Here is a 23,429-nt window from a genome sequence, read left to right on the forward strand (position 1 = left end):
CAATACATTATGACAAAGCTGACATACCAACTGAAGCCTCCAAGGCTCAGTTAGTCCTCTGCCACTTTCAGCTGTGTATTCACAGCCCTAAGTGTTTTACAAACTTTCTTCCTACCCTGCTGACCCAAGGAATCTGAGTAAAGGAAGGAGGGTCCTGAGCATGAGAATGGCATACATGGTTTATGAAAAAAAAAAAAAAAGTAGGAAGGGTAGATTAAAAGTTGTTGTACTCTATAAACTCTAGCTTTCACAGATAAATATTTTTTCCTAAACTTTGGACTTTCAAAGATTCCTCTCCATCTCAGTTTCAAAAGTAGAAGAAAAAGAAAAACAAAAAATCCACTAAGCTGTAAAGCAGAAGTCCGAGATAGTATAGCCAATCACAGGATAGATATTCAAGCAGCAATTTGAATCAAGCCTTTAGCTTGAAATGCTAACTATATCTTCATTAATATTAAACATCTTAATAAGTTAACAAAAATATAAAATTTCAAATTCCTACTCCCTTTCAAAATAGAAAATATATTAATGAAAAAATAACAAGCACAATTTTAGCAAAATATAAATGAAAATTAATCATTCATCTAAAGGAACTTGTCAGTTGTGTTCAAACTACTTAAATGGAAACTTCATCTTCTGAATTACTGTAAAAATTTATGAAGTTGTGAAAATGAACATTTTATAAATTTTATTTGGATTTTTAAAAACTGAATGCAATAGTGAAAAAGTATTAATTTTAAAAATATCAAAATACATTTATAGAAAGCACATTAGATCTTTAAGGCATCCTTTAAATTACATGGCATTAAGTTCCTCATTTGTTCAGTTGTTACTGAGTGTGGTACATGGTTAGCAGGTCAATGGAGGTTTTTTTAGCAACAACTCATTTTAGTGACAGACTGCACTACAGGAACATGGTTGGAAAAATGAGAAGGATTAGTCAAAAATGTATGGATGTGTAAGTCTAACATTAAAAGGGTATAAATGGATCAGTTCAATTCCATTACTTTTATGAAAGAATGAGAGCACATTTTTATTCCTAGAAGTTAAATACATAAAGTATAAAAAGTTTTAGTACTAGGTGTCTCACAACCTCTAGGAGTACTGTGGAGGGCAGGTTTAAATTCAGAAAAGACTTAAAACTTGAACTACTTTAAAAAATAATTGTAACTAAAAATAAATTTTTAAAATAGTGCTTTGAATACAAAAGTGTAATATGCTCTTTGAACTTCGGATAAAGCTGTCCACAAAAGGACCAAAATTCTTGTACACTACTACAAAATTATGCATTACTATTGCTTACATAAGGTTTTCTATAATCTGTCACCTGAAATCTGTTACAATTTGAACACAGAGATATTTTCTTCCCTCATTTTCTTGCTTCACCAACTCTCAGGTAATAAAATGAGAAACAACAACCAGCATTAATATGCAAATCTGGACAGATTTTACACCAAGCCCTCCTTAAACTAGCATGTCTAAGTTTCCTAACAACAAAAATGACACCCTTAAAAATATAAGGCTTAATTTCTGTCCATAAATTGGGCATATTCTTGTTACTAATAATTTTTACCTCATTATATATCTAGTAATGCTACATCTTCTTTTTCAATAAAAGATACACTTTACATTTCACTTTATATTTCAAGTGTTGATATGTATTATAATCTTAGGTAATTATGTTCAAGTTGAATACTCCATCTTCTTAAGTGAAAATTAGCAATTGAAGCAGTGCTAATTATGGCACTGCTAATATTTAATAACTGCAGCACTAATACTAATCTTTATGCCTATAATGGCACATAATTGCAATCAAGCTATTCTTAAAATAGAATATTTTTAATGTGTACTCTGGAAAGGAATATATCATGAGAGCCCATGATGAACTTTAATTCTGAAAAGCTCTAAATGGAAGTTTGTCGAACTCCTCAACTATACACTGCAGTGATTCGTGAAAGGAAAATACCTTCTAATTATTTAAATAAGCAAAATTCTATCAACACGCGAATGTTATTTATATGTTAGTCTACTTATACATGCAACATATCCTGCTTCCTGGTTCTATGGCATCATCCTCAAACACAAAGTGGTACAGATGTGTAAAAGAAGGCAAGTCTTTAAAAGCACCTGCTGACGTTCCATGATATTGGCCTATATTAGAATCACCATATACGATAAAGGCTATAGAGTATTCATCAAGAATGTAAAGAGACAGCTGAAAGAAACGTCAGTATTAGCTAAACTAAATTCACATATGAAGCAACGGTGCCCAAATAAACCAAGCAGCTTCACAAGGATCTCAGAATTCAAACCAATGCAAGGATGTAACCTCACGTCTCCTGACTCCAGGTTCAGCGGTCTTTCCGGTACCCCCCAAAAATATTTTTATTTAATTAGTAATTAAAACCATGTGGCGTTAGGAAACAAAGATGATACTATGCGGGTATTCACGCGTGTAGTAGTCCATGGCTGCACGCCGCTTGTCGCGGGGGAGAGAGGTCACTATCACCCTCTCCACCCGCAGCCCGCCACTGTCAACACCCGACACACTAGAGAGCCCTTGGGGAGGAACAGAAGAGAGTCCAAGGCTGAGAAGAAAGTTCGAGGCTCATTCCCGTTACAACTCCATGAAAAGAACGACGTAATTGCCAAATCTCACCCAGCAGTGGGACGCCCAGGGCGTCGTCCCAAAGCCTCCAGAGGGGACACGCGGGTGCGACAACGGCTGCACGGCCGGGAGGTCTGGCAGGCGGCCTGGACCTGCGGCGATCGACAGAAGAAAAGTGTTAGGAGAAGAACATGGAGAGAAGCGGATGGGAAGCGGCCGGAAGGCGGCGGGGGAGAGCGGAAATAAGGCGGAGAGAGGGCAGGGCGCCGCGGACGGAAGGAGCCGCAGAGGGGCCCCAACAGGACCTCGGGGCGGGGGGCGGACTGCCTGCGAGGCCACGCGGCGCAAGCAGCGACGGCGGGCCCAGTCTGCTCAAAAGATGCCCCTGGGGCGGGAAGCCACGCCGAGGGCACCCGCCCTTCCGCTGCTCGACGGGGCTGGGGCAACTCGCAAACACCGCCTCCCGCCGGGCTTGGGTCCCCGCTGCTCAATTGCCGGGGCAGGGAGTCGGACAGGGCTTTCTGCAGCCAGGAGGCAGGGTCTCCAGTGTCCCTGCGGCCCCCACCCCTTCCTCACCCCTCGGATCTTCAAATGTTCGTCCTAAATCCCTGGGACCAACGACCACAAACCGCCGCCACCGTTTCGGGGCCAGTCGGTCGGCGCGGTGGTCGCCGCAGGGGGGAGGGGAGCCCACGTGGAGGAGCTCGCGGCGTCCTCGCGCCTAGCCTGGTCTCCCAGCTGGCACAGCGCTCGGTGGCCTTGGCAGCCCACGCGGAATGACGCCTCGACCAATCAGTGACCAGCCCCGGGGAGGGGGGAGTGGGCGGGACCAAGGTTTAAATCTGAAGGTGGCTCTTGGAAGGGGAGAAAAAAACTTTTGGAGTGACAGACGCTTTAGCCAATTGGAGCGAGAAGAGCCAGTTGTCTGCGCAGTTGGGCAGAGACTGATACCAAAAAAGGGTCCTGCGTGTTTTGTTGAGGCGTTTAAAAACAAGGGCTGTAATTTGAACTTCTTTACTTCTCTTACTTGGGGGGGAATGTGGGTGCATTGTAAAGGTTCTTTTTCTCAGCGTTTTCAAGTCTTAAACTGCTAGTCTGACCCAAGACAGTCATATATACTAACTATGGACCTCTTTAAATAAGGACTTGGGGGTGGGGGTGGGGAGATATAAGCCTAAAAGAAGGATTTGCAATAGACTAGACTTGTAAAGATTGAGTGGTTTAAGTGCGCAAGAGGTTGGGCTGAATCGGAGACTTAGTAGTAATAGGTCGGACTGTACAGCTATAATCAGTTGGGAGAGTGATTTGGCGGTGGCGGAGCTGAAGAATCAGGTTGTACTCGTGTAAAGCCAGCTTTCATGGATACGGTTGTGTCACATACTGCACGCATAACCCTGAATTTTGCCTCCTTTAAAAATAGAGCTTGGGTTTCTATGGCAGACAACGAAAGATAAAGATGACTTTAGGAACCAATTCCATAGATTCATGGAGTATTAGAACTGGAAAGAACCTAGATCATGTAGCTTCTCCTTTAACAAAGGAGGAACTTGATGTCCAGAATAATCCACTGAGTTAACACAGTAAACACAGGCCCCCCTAATTCCCAACCTCGTGTTGCTTTCTTCTACACTAATTTGTGATTTCAATTTGTTGTCTCCGTATATTCGAGGCACTAATGAATGTCTTAAATTTGCTTAGTTAACAAGTCGTGTGTGCATATATATATTTTTTTTTTTAACATACTTCAACAGTAAGGAATGAGCAAGAACTTTGGAGTCATACAGATCTGGGCTCAAATCCCTATGTTACCATTTTGTGATTATGACACCCTGGAGAAATAACTTCTCTGAGCCCTAGTTTAAAATGGGGTTCATGAGGTTTAAATGATGATGTTAATAGTGAGCACTTATGTGCCAGAAACAACTTTAAGGGATTTTCACGTATTAGTTCATTTATTTTTCCCAGTAACTTTGGCAAACATGCTAGCCCCCTGTAGCCCCACGTTTCAGTTGGGGAAACTGGGACACACAGAGCTTAAGTAGTTTACTCAAGGTCATATAGCAAATAAGTAGCCCCAGTTTGTCTCTGAAACCTGCAGGCAAAACCACTATGTTATACTGTCTCAAAGTGTGTCCAGAAACAAGTGGCATAATACCCAGTGCATACTAGAAGCTCAACAAATACTCTTCCCTAAACTCTCTGCCTTTCAGTCAATGAATACCAATCTCATTTATATAGGCTGCACGCATTCAAAGTACAGCAACCAGAAAACCTAGACTGATGGGATACACCTACTTAGCTTTTTTTTAAAAAAAAAACATGTCATTTCTCCACTTCAGGAACTACAGGGATAATTGTTCTATCATATTGATTACTATTTGTGGCTGCTCTTTTTATTTCTCTGAAGAAAGACTCCTTACATTCTTAATTTTCATGCTGATGCCTCCCCAATTCCAATTAATTAATTCTAAATAACACATGTTTAAGGTTAAACTAACTAAAATTGTGTTAGACATATTAGTCTGAAAAGTTTAATCAATTTTTAGGGAGTTGCTGTAGGATCCTTAAAATGACACTAGGTGGAGATGTTATCTTGTGAGCTGCACAAGATGTTCTTGGAAGCAGACTGAAGGGTTGTTTTACATTTCCAGTTTTCTTTTTTCCTTTTTCTTCTACTCCAAGTGTAAAGGAAACCAAATAAAGAAAAGTTCCTCAATAGGCATTAGAGTCAGACCAAAGAACTTGCTTTAGATAAGACGGTGTTACTTGAAGACCCCTCTGCTGCTTATATTATATGTCGTTTTGGTCAGATTCCTTCTAAATCTTTTATTATCCATAGCCTATAAATAGGTATATTTCTCAAATGCCATTAAAACTATATTCTTTACATGTAAAATTGAAGGAATGACGTTTAACTTTATTTCTCAAGGTTCCTAGAAAAGAGAATCTAAAACACTTATACCAACTTGAATTATTTTTCAGGAATAGATCCCAAATTAGGGTTTATTAGAAGTTTATTTGCAAGTTTATGGGGAATGTGATCCAAATGAATGGAAGAAAGAAGATAAGCTATGTAGAGGTGATTTTGACTGAAAAGAAGCCAAAAGTTGAAAGATACTTATTAGTGAGGGAGAAAATAGAAGGGGAGCTCTGTAAATGCCAGAAAGATAAATAATACTGTGGAACATGGAAAGAAAAAGTTACCAATAAAAAACTGGAGGAGTCTGCAAAATATAGTTGGATAAAGGATCTGGATACCATGTAAATGTGTTTTTCCCCATATTAAATGCAAGCTTTTTGGATTAAGTTATCTTCACATACCTTCTATAAAATACAAAACCCCAAAAGGGAAATAAAAGCAATGAGAAGTCCTTATAAATGTTTAAAATCCAGCTTGGTCCTAATAAAAGGAGTAAAAAGTGAACAGTTTTATATAAAAGAGCCTTGTGTAGCAGTCTGCTTTGTTTTCCAGGTGATGGAGCTTCCTTCATCCATATCTGGCCTTGATGGCACAGATCCACCAAAAACATGGCAACTACTTGCATGTTTATAGAACTAATGAATATAGCTTGGGAGCTAGAGAGCCTCCTTTAATTTGGTGACTCTCAAATCTAAATGATATCTCAAAACCCTTTCAGAAGTATAGGAGCTTTTTCCATACTTACATTAAATATGTTTAATTCAATTCACTGCCCTTTACTTTCTCACCCTGATTTGTTGCTTTCTGCCTGACAGATTAACTTGAATTTTTCATGACTCTGGGATGTGAATGCTAGTTCCAAGATGATTATAAAGTAGAATAGTGCTTTTTCCAGTTTTGGTGATAGGTTACACCAAGCCATCTTTCCATCCATTCAGCGTACCTCCCATGATTAGCAACCTAGCTTTCCAAGGCAGCAAATCTTTGGGATCTTTGTACATAGGTTAATGGTCTACACAGGGAGTAAACCCATAGCTAAGGCCTGGAGACACATAAACAACCTAATTGTTCATCAATGGGTGAATGGATAAAGAATATGTGGCTCATATATATATATATATAATGGAATATTACTCAACCATAAGAAAGAATAAAATCTTGCCATTTGTGACAACATGGTTGGAACCTGAAGGCATTATGCTAAGTGAATAAGTCACACAGAGAAAGACAAATATTGTATGATCTCACTTTTAAAAACTGCAATAAACCTCAGAATATGCAATGCTAGTAACTATGTGGAAGGAAGGAAGGAAGGGGAAATGGAAGAAAGAAGAAAAGAAAAAAGAAAAGAAAAAAAAAGAAGCTTGCAGGTACAGAGAACAGATTAGTGGTTCCCAGAGGCAGGAAGTGAGGGGAGGGCAAAAGGGTGAAGGAGATCAAAAGGTACAAACTTCCAGATATAGAATAAATAAGTCATGTGGATGGAACATGTAATGTACAGCATGATGACTATAGTCAATAATACTGTATTGCATATTTGAAAGTTGCTAAGAGCAGATCTTGAAAGTGCTCATCACAAGGAAAAAGGTGTAACTATATATATTGGTAGATGTTAACTAGACTTATTGTGGTGATCATGTTGCATTATATACAAATATTGAGTCATTATGTTGTACACTTGAAATTAACATAGTGTTATATCAATTATACCTCAATTTAAAAAATTAAAATAATTTAAAAAAAGAATGGAGAACCATTATGCTAGAATCACCAAATTAATTTGATGTAACCTTCCTAGTACAGAAAAAAACTGCAGTAAACCTCAGAATATGGAATGCTAGTAACTCATCTTTCAGTAACATCATCTGTCAATAATGGTAGAGCTATGCTGATCATCTGGCCCTTGGTTTCCCATTTTCAGTTAAAAAATTCCAGTCATCCAATTAATTTTTTAATCCACTACAATATTAGAAAGTGTTAGGTGATGCAGAAAAAAAATATTTTCCGCCTCTGACCTAACTCATAACATGAGAAAACTGACACATGTAAAAAATAATTTTCTGATAGTGAAGATTAGAAACGTAAACACTTGGTTGGGGAGAGAGCATGATGAACTCTTTCCTGTGTTATCTCACTGGTGTAGTTGCGTGCTTCCTTGGATAACAAGGTACAATGGAACCAGAGCTGACTGACACCTTAAGAGTCATCTGGGGGGCTGCAGTGCCAGCCCCACATCACAGAGCCAGTCAGCGGCAATACTGGATCCCCAACTCCTCACCTCTGACTTCCAATCTTATGTACTAGCTCTCACAGAAACTTTTAAATTTGACTTTAACTTCTATATATTTATGATGGCACTTTTTAAAAGTGCCATGATAAATATATTCAATGAAGAAAATTACTTTGGCTGAGGCCAGCTTGGCTCAGAGACATTAGTACACCTGGCCATGAAGGATTCCTGAAGCAAAGCAGTACCTCAGGTATGACTTTTCGTTTATTGCACCCCATAGGTGGTGCCCTCCCGAGATGACTATAGCTCTGACTATCCAACTCTGTCACTTGTCACATCAGAGGAAGCAGAAGGAGACTCTTTCTTTGTGCCAAGAACATTTTGCATTTTCTCATATGCAGGGAATACAGGGCCCATGGAATTCTAAGGGGAAAATAGAATGCCATTATAATCCACAATGCAGTCTGCACTTTTTTTTTTGTTTATTTGGGGTTTGGGGGGGTTTCTTTATTATTTCTTTTTATTTATTTTTTATTTTATTTTTTTAGCTTTCTGGTAATTTTATTTTATTTTTAATTTTTATTAGAGTATAGTTGCTTTACAATGTTGTATTAGTTTCTACAGTACAGCAAAGTAAATCAGCTATATATATATGTACCTCTCTTTCTTGCATTTCCTTCCCATTTAGGTCACCACAGAGCATTGAGTAGAGTACCCTGTGCTATACAGTAGGTTCTCATTAGTTAATCTATTTTATAAATAGTATCAGTAGTGTATATATGTCAATCCCAGTCTCCCAATTCATCCTACCCCTCCTTCACCCTTGATATCCATACCTTTGTACTCTGCATCTGGACCTCTATTTCTGCTTTGTAAATAAGATCATCTATACCAATTTTTTCAGATTCCACATATATGCGTTAAAATATGATATTTGTTTTTCTCTTTCAGACTAACTTCACTCTGTATGACAGTCTCTAGATCGATCATGTCTCTACAAATGACCCAATTTTGTTCCTTTTTATGTCTGACTAATATTCCATTGTATATATGTACCACATCTTCTTTATCCATTCCTCTGTTGATGGACATTTAGGTTGTTTCCATGTGCTGGCTGCTGTAAATAGTGCTGCAATGAATATTGTGGTGCATGTGTCTTTCTGAATTATGATTTTCTCTGGCTATATGCCCAGTAGTGGGATTGCTGGGTCCCATGGTACTTCTATTTTTAGTTTCTTAAGGAACCTCCATATTGTTCTCCATAGTGGCTGTATCAATTTATATTCCCACCAACAGTGCAAGAAGGTTTCCTTTTCTCCACACCCTCTCCAGCATTTATTGCTTGTAGATTTTTTTATGATGACCATTCTGACTGGTGAGGTAATACCCCACTATGGTTTGATTTGCATTTCTCTAGTAATTAGTGATGTTGAGCAGCTTTTCCTATGTTTATTAGCCATCTGTATGTCTTCTTTGGAGAAATGTCTACTTAGATATTCTGCGCATTTTTTGATTGGGTTGTTTGTTTCTTTAATATTGACCTTCATGAGCTGCTTGTAAATTTTGCAGATTAATCCTTTGTCAATTGCTTCATTTGCAAATATTTTCTCCCATTCTGAGGGTTGTCTTTTTGTCCTGTTTATGGTTTCCTTTGCTGTGCAAAAGCTTTTAAGTTTAATTCGGTCCCATTTGTTTATTTTTGTTTTTATTCTCACTACTCTAGGACATGGGTCAAAAAAGATCTTGCTGTGATTTATGTCAAAGAGTGTTCTGTCTATGTTTTCTTCTAACAGTTTTATAGTGTCTGGCCTTCCATTTAGGTCTTTAATCCATTTTGAGTTTATTTTTGTGTATGGTGTTAGAAAGTGTTCTAATTTCATTCTTTTACATGTAGCTGTCTAGTTTTCCCAGCACCACTTATTGAAGAGACTGCCTTTCCTCCATTGTATATTCTTACCTCCTTTATTGTAGATTAATTGCCATAAGTGTGCAAGTTTATTTCCGGGCTTTCTACCCTATTCCATTGATGTATGTGTCTGCTTTTGTGCCAGACCCATACTGTTTTGATTACTATAGCATTGTAGTATAGTCTGAAATCAGGGAGTGTGATACCGCCAGCACTGTTTTTCTTTCCCAAGGTTATTTTGGCTATTCGGGTTTTTTGTGTCTCCATATGAATTTAAAAATTTTTTGTTCTAGTTCTGTGAAAAATGCCATTGGTAATTGGATAGGGATTGCACTGAATATGTAGATTGCCTTGGATAGTATAGTCATTTTAACAATATTGATTCTTCCAATCCAAGAACGTGGTATTTCTTTACATCTGTTTGTGTCATCCTCAATTTCTTTCATTAGCATCTTGTAGTTTTTGAATTACAGGTCTTTTGCCTCCTCAGGTAGGTTTATTCCTATGTATCTTATTCTTTTTGATATGATGGCAAATGGAATTGTTTCCGTACAGACTGAAAGTGAGGGGATTCCCATTCCAAACAAATGGAAATCAAAAGAAAGCTGGAGTGGCAATACTTATATCAGACAAAAAAGACTTTAAAATAAAAACTGTTATAAGAGACAAAGCAGGACACTACATAATAATCAAGGGATCAATACAAGAAGATATAACAATTGTAAATATATATGCACCCAACACAGGAGCACCTCAATATATAAGGCAACTTTGAACAGACATAAAAGGAGAAATTGACAGTAACACAAAAATAGTAGGGGCTTTAACACCTCATTATATCAATGGACAGATCATCCAGACAGAAAATTAGTAAGGAAACACAAGTTTTAAATGACAATAGACCAGATAGATTTAATTGATATTTATAGGACATTCCATCCAAAAACGGCAGATTACACTTTCTTCTCAAGTGCACACAAAACAGTCTCCGGTATAGATCACATCTTGGGTCACAAATCAAACCTTGGTAAATTTAAGAAAACTGAAATCATATCAAGCATCCTTTTTGACCACAACACTATGAGATTAGAAATAAATTACAGAGAAGAAGACATAAAAAACATGAACACATGGAGGCTAAACAATATGTTACTGAATAACCAAGAGATCACTGAAGAAATCAAAGAGGAAATCAAAAAACACCTAAAGACAAATTACAATGAAAACATGATGATCCAAAACCTATGGGATGTAGCAAAAGCAATTCTAAGTGGGAAGTTTATAGCAATACAAGCCTACCTCAAGAAACAAGAAATATCTCAAATAAACAATCTAACCTTACACCTAAAGGAACTAGAGAAAGAAGAACAAACAAAACTCAAAGTTAGCAGAAGGAAAGAAATCATAGAGATCAGAGCAGAAATAAATGAAATAGAAACAAAGAAAACAGTAACAAAGATCAATAAAACTAAAAGCTGTTTCTTTGAGAAGATAAACAAAATTGATAAACCATTAGCCAGACTCATCAAGAATAAAAGGGAGAAGACACAAATCAACAGAATTAGAAATGAAAAAGGAGAAGTAAAAACTGACACGGCAGAAATACAAAGCATCCTAAGAGACTACTACAAAAAACTCTATGCCAATAAAATGGACAACCTGGAAGAAGTGGACAAATTCTTAGAATGGTGAAATCTTCCAAGACTGAACCACGAAGAAATAGAAAATATGAACAGACCGATCACAAGTAATGAAATTGAAACTGTGATTAAAAATCTTCCAACAAACAAAAGTCCAGGACCAGATGACTTCACAGGTGAATTCTATCAAACATTTAGAGCAGAGCTAACACCAATCCTTCTCAAACTCTCCCAAAAAATTGCAGGGGAAGGGACACTCCCAAACTCATTAACGAGGCCAACATCACCCTGATACCAAAACCAGACAAAGATACTACAGAAAAAGAAAATTACAGACCAATATCACTGATGAATATAGATGCAAAAATCCTCAACAAAATACTAGCAAACAGAATCTAACAGCACATTAAAAGGATCATACACCATGATTAAGTAGGATTTTTCCCAGGGATGCAAGGATTCTTCAATATACGCAAATCAATCAATATGATACACCACATTAACAAATTGAAGAATAAAAACCATATAATCATTTCAATAGATGCAGAAAAAGATTTTGACTAAATTCAACACCCATTTATGATAAAAACTCTCCAGAAAGTGGGCATAGAGGGAACCTACCTCAACATTATAAAGGCCATATATGACAAACCCATAGCAAGCATCATTCTCAATGGTGAAACACTGAAAGCATTTCCTCTAAGATCAGGAACAAGACAAGGATGTCCACTCTTGCCACTGTGATTCAACATAATTTTGGAAGTCCTAGCCACGGCAATTAGAGAAGAGAAAGAAATAAAAAGAATTCAAATTGGAAAAGAAGAAGTAAAACTGTCATGTTTGCAGATGACATGATACTATACATAGAGAATCCTAAAGATGCCACCGGAAAACTACTAGTGCTAATCAATGAATTTGGTAAAGTTGCAGAATACAAAATTAATGCACAGAGATCTCTTGCATTCCTATACACTAACAATGAAAAATAAGAAAGAGAAATTAAGGAAACAATCCCATTCACCACTGCAGCAATTAGAATAAAATACCTAGGAATAAACCTACCTAGGGAGAGAAAGATCTGTATGCAGAAAACTATAAGACACTGATGAAAGAAATTAAAGATGATACCAACAGGTGGAGAGATATACCATGTTCTTGGATTGGAAGAATCAATATTGTAAAAATGACTATATTACCCGAAGCAATCTAGATTCAATGCAATCCCTATCAAATTACCAATGGCATCTTTTACAGAACTAGAACAAAAAATCTTAAAATTTGTATGGAGACAAAAAAGACCCCAAGTAGCCAAAGCAATCTTGAGGGAAAAAAATGGAGCTCAAGGAATCACAGTCCCTGACTTCAGACTATACTACGAAGCTACAGTAATCAAGACAATATGGTACTGGCAAAAACCAGAAATATAGATCAATGGAACTGGATAGAAAACCCAGAGATAAACCCATGCAACTATGGTCAACTAATCTATGACAAAGGGGGCAAGGATATACAATGGAGTAAAGACAGTCTCTTCAGTAAGTGATGCTGGGAAAACTAGACAGCTACATGTAAAAGAATGGAATTAGGACACTCCCTAACACCATACACAAAAATAAACTCAAAATGGATTAAAGATCTAAATGTAAAACCGGACACTATAAAACTCTTATAGGAAAACATAGGAAGAGCACTCTTTGACATAAATCACGGCAAGATTTTTTTTGACCCACCTCCTAGAGTAATGAAAATAAAAACAAAAATAAACAAATGGGACCTAATGAAACTTCAAAGCTTTTGCACAGCAAAGGGAAATATAAACAAGATGAAAAGACAACCCTCAGAATGGGAGAAAATATTTGTAAACGAATCAACAGACAAAGGATTAATCTCCAAAATATATAAACAGCTCATGCAGCTCAATATTAAAAAAAAAACAATCAAAATATGGGCAGAAAACTTGTATAGACATTTTTTCAAAGAAGACATACAGATGGCCAACCAACGTATGAAAAGCTGCTCAACATCATTAATTATTAGAGAAATGCAAACCAAAACTACAATGAGGTATCACCTCACACCAGTTAGAATGAGCATCATCAGAAAATCTACAAACAACAAATGCTGGTGAGGGTGTGGACAAAAGGGAATACTCTTGCACTGTTAGTGGGAATGTAAATTGATGAAGCCACTATGGAGAACAGTATGGAGATTCCTTAAAAAACTAAAAATAGAATTACCACATGACCCAGCAATCCCACTACTGGGCATATACCCAGAGAAAGCCATAATTCAAAAAGACACATGCACCCCAATGTTCATTGCAGCGCTATTTACAATCACCAGGTCACGGAAGCAACCTAAATGCCCACTGACAGACAAATGGATAAAGAAGATGTGGCACATATATACAATGGAATATTACTCAGCCTTAAAAGGGAACGAAATTGGGTCATTTGTAGATATGTGGATGGACCTTGAGACTGTCATACAGAGTGAAATAAGTCAGAAAGAGAAAAACAAATATCATATATCAACACATATATGTGGAACCTAGACAAGTGGTATAAATGAATCAGTTTGCAAGGCAGGATAGAGACACAGATGTAGAGAACAAACATATGGACACCAAGGGAGGAAAGTGGGTGGAGGGAGGTTGGTGGTGGGGTGAATTGGGAGATTGAAATTGACATATATACACTAATATGTATAAAATAGGTAACTAATAAGAACCTGCTGTATAAAATAAAAATAAAATTAAATTAAAATAAAACCACATTAGACCATATGGACTTAATTGATAGCTAAAGAGCATTCCTTCCAAAAGCAGCAGAATACACATTCTTTTCAAGTGCTCAAGGAATATTCTGCAGGATAGATCACATGCTGGGCCACAAAGCAAGCCTCAGTAAGTTAAAGAAAATTGAAATCATATCAAGTGTCTTTTCCAACCACAGTGCTATAAGGCTACAAATCAAAAAGACAAAAACTGCAAAAAACACCAACACATGGAGGCTAAACAATATGCTACTAAACAACCAATGGATCACTGAAGAAATCAAATGAGAAATCAAAAAATACCTAGAGACAAATGAAAATGAAAACGCAACAATCCAAAACCTATGGGATGCAGCAAAAGCAGTTATAAGAGGGAAGTTTATAGTGATTCAAGCTCATCAGGAAACAAGAAAAATCTCAAATAAACAACCTAGCCTTACAAAAGTAACTAGAAAAAGAAGAACAAACAAAACCCAAAGTTAGTACAAGGAAAGAAATCATAAAGATCAGAGAAGAAATAAAATAGAGACTAAAAAAATCATAGGAAAGATCAATGAAACTAGAAGCTGGTTCTTTGAAAAGATAAAGAAAATTGATAAACCTTTAGCCAGACTCATCAAAAAAACAGGGAGAGGGCCCAAATCAATAAAATCAGAAATGAAAAAGGAAGCTACAACAGACACCACTGAAATAGAAAGGATCATAAAAGACTACTACAAGCAAGTATATGCCAATAAAATGGACAACCTAGAAGAAATGAACAAATTCTTAGAAAGGTACAATTTCCCAAGACTGAGCCAGGAAGAAATAGAAAATATGAACAGACCAATTACCAGTAACAAAATTGAATCAGTAAAAAAAAAAAAAAAAAACTCGCCAAAATAAAAGTCCAGGACCAGATGGCTTCACAGGTGAATTCTACCAAACATTTAGAGAAAAGTTAACACCTAACATTCTGTAACTATTCCAAAAAATTGCAGAGGATGGAACACTTCCAAACTCATTCTATGAGACCACCATCACCCTGATACCAAAACCAGATATCACAATAAAGAAAAATTGCAGCCCAATATCACTGATGAACATAGATACAAAAATCCTCAACAAAATACTCACAAACCAAATTCAGCAATACATTAAAAAGATCACACACCACAATCAAGTGGGATTTATCCAAGGGATGCAAGCATTTTTCAGTATCTGCAAATCAATCAATGTGATACACTACATTAACAAATTGAAGAATAAAACTCATATGATTATCTCAATAGATGCAGAAAAAGGTTCTGATAAAATTTGACATCAATTTATGATTAAAAAAAAAAACTCTCTAGAAAGTGGGCCGAGAGGGGACATACCTCAGCAAAATAAAGCCCATATATGGCAAACCCACAGCTAACATCACTCTCAATGGTGAAAAGTTGAAAGCATTTCCTCTAAGATCAGGAACAAGACAAGGATGCCCACTCTTGCCACTTTCATTCAACATAGTTTTGGAAGTCCTAGCTACAGCAATCAGAGAAGAAAAAGAAATAAATGGTGTCCAAATTGAGAAGGAAGAAGTAAAACTGTCACTGTTTGCAGATGACATGATAGTATACATAGAAAATCCTACAGACACTACCAGAAAACTACTAGAGGTCATTAATGAATTCGCTAAAGTTGCAGGATACAAGATTAATACACAGAAATATGTTGCATTTCTATACACTAACAAAGAAATATCAGAAAATGAAATTAAGGAAATGGTTTGCATTTTAAATTAAAGCATCAGATCTTTCTAGGCAATTATTATATCTGTTCTAATTTGCATTGATCCGCTTATATGTACAATCTCTAAGGCATCCCTGAAATCACTGACCTTTTATGTTTTGCCAGCTTTTAGTCATTCCATTCCAATTCTCATTCTTAATAAATGAGATACATTTCCATCTCAACCTGTGTCTTAGCACCACTGGAATCTTTTTCTGTAGGAATAATGTATTTAAATGGAAACTTGAAAGAAATACAATCTGTAATTGAAACAACTGCAATCTGTAATTCTGATTTTCATTCTGTCCTGTGAATATGGGGCAGGCTAACCAGACTGAATTAGAACCACTTCTCTGGTTAAGTCCAGTAGCCCCCTGTAACCTGGAGACAGGGCTTCAGTTCTATGAATAACTAGGAAATAGAGTAAGTCTGAAGTATGTGTTTAAGTTCTAGGAAGTGGGTGAGTAGTGTCTATGTCAATTAGTTGGAGGTGTAAGAGGAAAGAAGGGGAGTAGTCAGTAGAATGACTACAGGATGCAAAATCAGAATGACTGCTTTATGAACAAATATTAATAGCAGGAAATCTTATTAAAATTTTATACATTTGTTTTTCTTACTACTTATTTTTACTAGATGTGACAAATGGTTAAGTATATCTTATAGTCTATACTTGTAGAAAGCCTATTTTTATACACAGATAGATATATTTTTATGTCTGCATATAAGATATTTTCATATATTTTATATGCAGAATGGTGTTCAAAAAAAAGCACTGGAATTATAAAAACCTATATGAAAATTTCAGCTCTTCTCTTTCCCAGTTGTACATAGGCTTGGTCAACTCATATAACTCACATAACCTCTCTGAGCTTTAGTTTTCACAGTTGTAAAATGGACATAATACCAAGTTTCTCACAGGTGTATAGAATAACATGACATAGCAAGTGAAAACACTAAGCCCTGTACTGGACACTTTGGGATTTGTGATTTTTTGGTATTATCTCTTGAATTGTTTGCCATGGTTTGTTTGTTGTTTATTATAAATTTAGAAATTTTGAATAGACATTTAAAGAGTACTTTCTCTTACATTATACTTTCTCACAACCCAGAATTGACTACTGGGTTAATTAAGATCTGATCATATTTACTTTAATCCTTTTTTATTAAAAAAAAAAGTATATATACATGCACACATATGATAAAATTAGAATCCCTCTGGCCACCAGTGCTAATCCCATTTACACCCTTTGCCCATCTGTTGATTTATTTATTCAACACACATTTATGGAGTGCCTACTATGTGCTAGGTACAGTGCTAGTTGCCAGGGTCAGTATTCATGATGAACCAGACTAAAAAAATCTTCCCTTTACTCCAGCTACAGTGACTTTCAGCCTTCTTGACCATACCAGGCAAAATTCTGCATCACAGCCCTTATTCTGGCTATTCCATAATCCTGGAATGTGCACCCTCCACAAAGCCAGGTAGATGGCCATTTTATCTTCTTTAGGGCTTTTTTGAAATTTCACTTTCTCAGTAAGACCTTCCAAGGCCATATTGTGTGAATTACGTTCTTCTTGCATATCATACATATAAACTATATCTATCTCTGCTTTATTTTTCTCCATAGTGCTTCTCACCATCTAACACTGTATTTTATTATCTTGTTATTATCTGTTTCCCCTACTAAAATATGGCATCCAAGACTGCAGAGATTTTGGTCTGCTTTATTCATTGCTCTACCTTCAGTGCCTAGCACAGTGCCCTCAAAAATTATTTGTCCAATCAATGAATAAGAGATTAAAAATTAGAGCAGCTTATTTTCCTCTCAAAGTTTAATGATTGAAGTGACTTAATGAAAGAAAAGTGTAATTTATGTGATTTTCAAAATTGCTGATACATAAAAAGATATCATCCCCATCTTCCAGCTTCTATAGAAAAAGTAGAATACTTATTTTCGAAATATGCATGGAATAGCTTTCATAATGCCAAGGTTAGATAACTTATAACTAACATATTTTGAAACTGATGAAAATTACTCCAAAATTAGCTTTTGGACAATTTATGCTGCTCTGTTGATTTATCCCTTGATTTGAAATTATGGTGAATCAAATTTCTGCTGACCCCAGAGGAAATTTTACATCCAGCCTTCACTTTAGCCTCTGGAAATGTACTTAGTTGGCACAGTACAGCAGGGGTCTCCAGCCAGTACTGGTCTGAGGCCTGTTAGGAGCCGGGCCGCACAGCAGGAGGTGAGTGGCGGGCGAGCAAGGAAAGCTTCATCTGTCGCTGCCCATCATTCCTTATCGCGCGCCTTACCACCTAAAACATTGCTTGCATCCCCCCCATCGCCTGCATTACCGCCTGAACCATCCCACCCACCCCCCACATCCATGGAAAAACTGTCTTCCAAAAAACCAGTCTCTGGTGCCAAAAAGGTTGGGGACCGTTGCACAGGACTCCATCCTTTCACTAACCCCAGTGAAAGAATAATTCAAGGGCATAAGCAACATTGTTCAATAAAAATTGTCTAGCTCCTACTTATTTCTAAGTACTTTAGTAAATCTAAGAGTTGTATTTCAACACATTTTTTGAGGCAGAGTGATAAGATGGAAATGAAATGGGCTTTGGAATAAGACAGTTCAAATACTGGCAGTGTAACTTTAGACACAAATTACTTAGGCTCCCAAAGTCTCCACTTTCACATCACTTACACTTACAATATTGTCTGTCTTGTATGTTGGTTGTCTAGATTAAATAAGATACTGTATCAGTCAGGGCAGACCAGGTTAGGCTGCAATAATAAACAGTCCCACAAATCTCAGCTTAAAATAACAAAGGTTTATTTTTCTCTTGAGCTACAGTAGCTGTGGGTCTGCTCCCATGCAGCCATTCCTCCTCCCTTTACTCAGGAGCACAGACTGATGGAGCACTGCCACCTGTCACATTGTAGGTGGCCATGGCAGAGGGACAGGAGAGCTCTGGGTTATCTCACATGGGCAATTACATGCTAAGTTCCAAATTGCCACACGTTCTTTCCAATCACAGTTCGTTAGCTGGGACTGGTCACATGGTGACACCAACAAAAGTGTCTAGGAGGTCGCCACCAACAAAGGGGTCTAGGAGGTATCATGCTACCGGCACCCAAAATGTGGGCACCTGCATGTTTACTAAGCAACATCAGTGATGACCACAGACATTCCATGTAAAGTGTCTAGCATAGCATCCACTTCACATTCATCCCTTTCCTCTCTCTAGCCTACTCCCCATATGCGTTCTTGTTTATAAAATGGAAAGATCTATATCTCAGAAACATTATCCTTGAATTCCCAAACTGTGCTCAGTACAATACTTAAACCAGAAAATGCTCCATGAAAAAAAAGTTATGTGATAAAATTAATTTGAGAAACACCACATACTACATCCCTTTCAGAAATTCTCAGTGCACAGTAGCTTTATAAAAGTTCAGAGATGGGCTTCCCTGGTGGCGTAGTGGTTGAGAGTGTGCCTGCCGATGCAGGGGACACAGGTTCGTGCCCCAGTCCAGGAAGATCCCACATGCCGCGGAGCCGCTGGGCTTGTGAGCCATGGCCGCTGAGCCTGCGTGTCTGGAGCCTGTGCTCTGCAACAGGAGAGGCCACAACAGTGAGAGGCCCGCGTACGCAAAAAAAAAAAAAAAGTTCAGAGATGTGGCAAAGATAACTGTTTAATTCTGTTTAACCCAAAGTTTAACAAACTTATTTAATCACCCAAAAGATTCATAGAATAGCTATTAATTACTTGTGGAACACCCATCGAATACTTCCTGGAAAATGTTGCTCCAATGAATTTAAGACTGCACTGAATTTCCAGCTGGCAACGAAAAGGGTCTTAGCATTTAAAAACAAAATGTTTGCTACTCTGGAATGTTACTTACCCTGGAATTTATTACAGAGTGTCCTAGTATAGTTAGTTGTTTTAAAATAGTTATCTATCAATATATAAGTAAAAGAATGTTAATTACTTTATTCAACAAATATTTCTTGAGAGTTTAATTCTACCAGCAGTACTGTTAAAACCAACACTACGATTCCTATTTATTGAACACCTCCTCTGTGCCAAGTTGATGTTAGATCCTAGAGATACCATATTGAACAAGGCAGACACGGTCCTTGCCTTGATGGAGGTCATAGTTTAGACAGGGAATATCAATCAGTGCTGTTCTAAGACTTTGCATGTGTTAATTCATTTAATTCTCATAACAACCCTTAAAGCTGGCATGAGTACTGGCCTCATTTTACAGATGCAGAAAAGAGAGGTTGCACAGCTAGAAAAATATTTAACATTCCAGGCTTGATTAAATAAATTGTAAAGCATCCATACCGTGGAGTACTTTGGAACCATTAAAAATTCTGTTACAGAAGATTATTCATGGCATGGGAAACACTCCTTACTATGATTTTGATGGCAAAAGGAGAGTCCTGTTTTTATTAAAAGTAAAATATTCCTATGTAATATTAACAAAAGGATTACAGATGATATTGTTTTTGTAACAGTGAATTTGTAATATAATTATTTTGTAAAAAGATAATACATTTTTTATGAGAAAAAAAAATCCGATAACTTAACTTTTCTTTGGCGCTTGGACCGCAGCCGTGAGAATGTCAGGCCTCAAAAGAGGCTCGCCTCCAGCGTCCTCCGCTGTGTCGAGAAGGCCTGGCTGGACTCTGAGAAGACTAATGAAATAGCCACTGCCGGCTCCCGTTGGCAGATCCAGAGCCGATCACAAGCCGCAAGCTTGTGACTGTCCTCTCCCGGGCTGGATGCCGGAAAAGGGCAGGCACACGGGTACAGGTAAGCACAGGGCGTTCGAATGTCCAAGAAGGCAACCTGGACGAAGGGGATGAGAACTCTTTGCCCACTACTCAGAGAACACCGCGGGTCTAAGACGAGCGACCACTGCCTGCATCACAGCGGGTACCTGCAAGCAAAGGAGAGCGTGTCCCAGAGAGGGCGGATTCTCACGGAACACATCAGAGCTGCAGACGGACAACGCCCGCAGGGATCCTGGCTGACAGGGCCGAGAGCTCAGGGCGAACACGGGAAGCAAGTCAGCGCCCTGGGGAGCTGCTCCCGGCCAAGGCCAAGCTCCTGGAGGCCGGCCAGGAGGCAGAGACCACGAAATAAAGCTTCCCCCCTTCCTCTCCTTGGCCTCAGCAGTTGTGAAGACCAGCCACTCAGTAAAACAAGTCTTCTCTGCCATTAAAAAAAAAAAAAAAAGATAGATAATAGTAATAAGCCAAAGAAACATGTGTTGTAGTTTTAACCAGGAATGTGTTACTTGGTTATGCACCAGTTATCTTGTCTGAACGCACCAGCATGGTATATGTAAGTGTAAAGTTTTTTTAAAAAAAAATTTCGGCCTTCCCTGGTGGCACAGTGGTTGAGAGTCTGCCTGCCGATGCAGGGGACACGGGTTCGTGCCCCGGTCCGGGAAGATTCCACATGCCACGGAGCGGCTGGGCCCGTGAGCCATGGCCGCTGAGCCTGCGCATCTGGAGCCTGTGCTCCGCAATGGGAGAGGCCACAACAGTGAGAGGCCCGCGTACCCCAAAAACAAAAAACAAAAACCAAAAGTCAACAACAACAACAAAAAATTTCGATACTGCTTACTGTGAAAACTGGAATCCCCATGGATGGGTCAGCTTCCTACCTAGAGGGTGTACACTGCCACCCAAGGTTGACGTGACGTTGGCCCGAGTGTTGTGTTGCACTTAGTAAAGATTTAATACTAGATTTCTCCTTACAGTAGAAACTTACCCCACTCCTTCAGATCAAAAGGAGGAAAGCTTTTGTCTTAATTTAAGAAAAATTCAAATGTTTTATATGTCCAAATTGATAATAAATATTTATTCTAAACAGAAAATTGAGTGACAAAATACTGACTGAAAGAATTGAGAACAGATTGAATAAATACATGAGTGATTTAGCTGAGCATATTTGCAAGTAAATGATGTGAGTAAATGGCTGCTTTGGAAATATTTGGGATCCTTACAATGTTGTCTCGAGTAATTTAAATATTCTCTCTTGTAATCTTGGTGCACTCCTAATTTTCTTAAATTGTTGTGGAATTAAGTCTCAACCCATCTCTGTCAGCCGTGTCACAGAATATAACTTATTAAGTTAATTTTTTAGCAAATTACTTATGAATTAATGAGGTTTTAGATATATTGGTATATAATTTATAGCTAGTATATAATCTGTCTCTAATAGTGACAATGGAATAAGCCAAATGAGTGTGTGGCCAATTGTTAACTCAACCTGTGTAGGACAAAATTAAGAATAAAGGAAGTAGGGATTTAACACCATGGGAGAAGCTAAAAGATGGGGTTCTTTTATTTTTTCCCTTTCCCACCTCTATGATAGATTATTTTTCTGCTGATGTGAAAATTATATATTCTATATGTCTAACTTACGAAGACCTATACTTACCAACATTTGTATTTTCTCTCTAAGACAAGGACTTTAGAACTCTCTCAGCTCCCTCTTTCATTCACCTGCTCCTGCAACCAAACTGCACACACATTCTTGGTTGCAGTTACATGCAATTTTAGTTCCGCATCACCATACACACACACATACATCACACACACACACACACACACACACAGGCATATTATTCTTATAAATTACTTAATAAGTTCTTTACTCAGCTCTTATTTCCATATATCTCATTGTGACTGCCTAAATGTATTTCCATTTTTCTTAGAATATTCCCTCTAATAGTCTTTTCAAAGTTGGCTTTTGGATACAAACCCTCTGAGCCTTGAATGCCCGACACCATCATTCTTGCTCCATCATATTTAAATAATAGTTTTGCTGGATACAAAGTTCTACTTTTCCAATTCTTTTACTTGTTTTACTCCAACACCTTGAAACATTACTTCATTATCTTCTTGCATCCAATGTTATTGTGGAGAAGTCTGAGGTCAATCAAATATTGTTCTTTTGAAGGTTTTCTATTTTTTCTTTCTGGAATCATTTATAATTTCTCTCACTCTCCGATCTTAAGCTTTATCATAATGTGCCTAGCTATAGATTTTTTCTCATCCATTTTGTTTAGCCCTCTGTGAGCTCCTTCAATCAGAGATGTTTCACCTTTCTTTCATTCTGGAATATTTGCAATCTTTTCTTCAAATATTACCTTCAGGCTTCCCTGGTGGCGCAGTGGTTGAGAGTCCGCCTGCCGATGCCGGGGACACGGGTTCGTGCCCCGGTCCGGGAAGATCCCACATGCCGCAGAGCGGCTGGGCCTGTGAGCCATGGCCGCTGAGCCTGCGTGTCCGGAGCCTGTGCTCCGCAACGGGAGAGGCCACAACAGTGAGAGGCCCGCGTACTGAAAAAAAACAAAAAACAAAACATTACCTTCTTTCCACTCAATTGTTTTTCTCTCCCAGGACTCCTATTAGTTGAATGATGACATGTGTGCTTCTCTCCTACATCTCCTACAAATTGTTCTTTTATATATCCTATATCTTAATGATGATAATAGCTTATTGTATATAGTATTGGCTAGGTACCAAAGACTCTTCTGTGCACTTTGCATATATTAGCTCATTTA

General features: G+C 37.8%; 1 protein-coding gene across 1 annotated transcript in view; it reads right to left on the bottom strand.

Annotated features, from left to right (window-relative positions):
* Positions 1 to 18,220: 18,220 nt before the first annotated feature.
* The window catches only part of LRAT (lecithin retinol acyltransferase), a 49,768-nt gene continuing 44,559 nt past the window's right edge, over positions 18,221 to 23,429 (bottom strand). Inside the window, exons 3-4 of the mRNA XM_089912296.1 lie at positions 23,013 to 23,204; positions 18,221 to 20,789 (exon numbers count right to left, since the gene is read on the bottom strand). Coding sequence (XP_089768422.1) covers positions 20,730 to 20,789; positions 23,013 to 23,204 — 252 coding nt within the window. The 3' untranslated portion in view covers positions 18,221 to 20,729. The remainder of the gene's footprint in view (positions 20,790 to 23,012; positions 23,205 to 23,429) is intronic.

This window comes from Delphinapterus leucas, chromosome 5 (assembly GCF_059928025.1).
Source record: "Delphinapterus leucas isolate spDelLeu-1000000601 "Yukka" chromosome 5, BTC_Dleu_Yukka2, whole genome shotgun sequence".
In the NCBI taxonomy this organism is placed as follows: domain Eukaryota; kingdom Metazoa; phylum Chordata; class Mammalia; order Artiodactyla; family Monodontidae; genus Delphinapterus; species Delphinapterus leucas.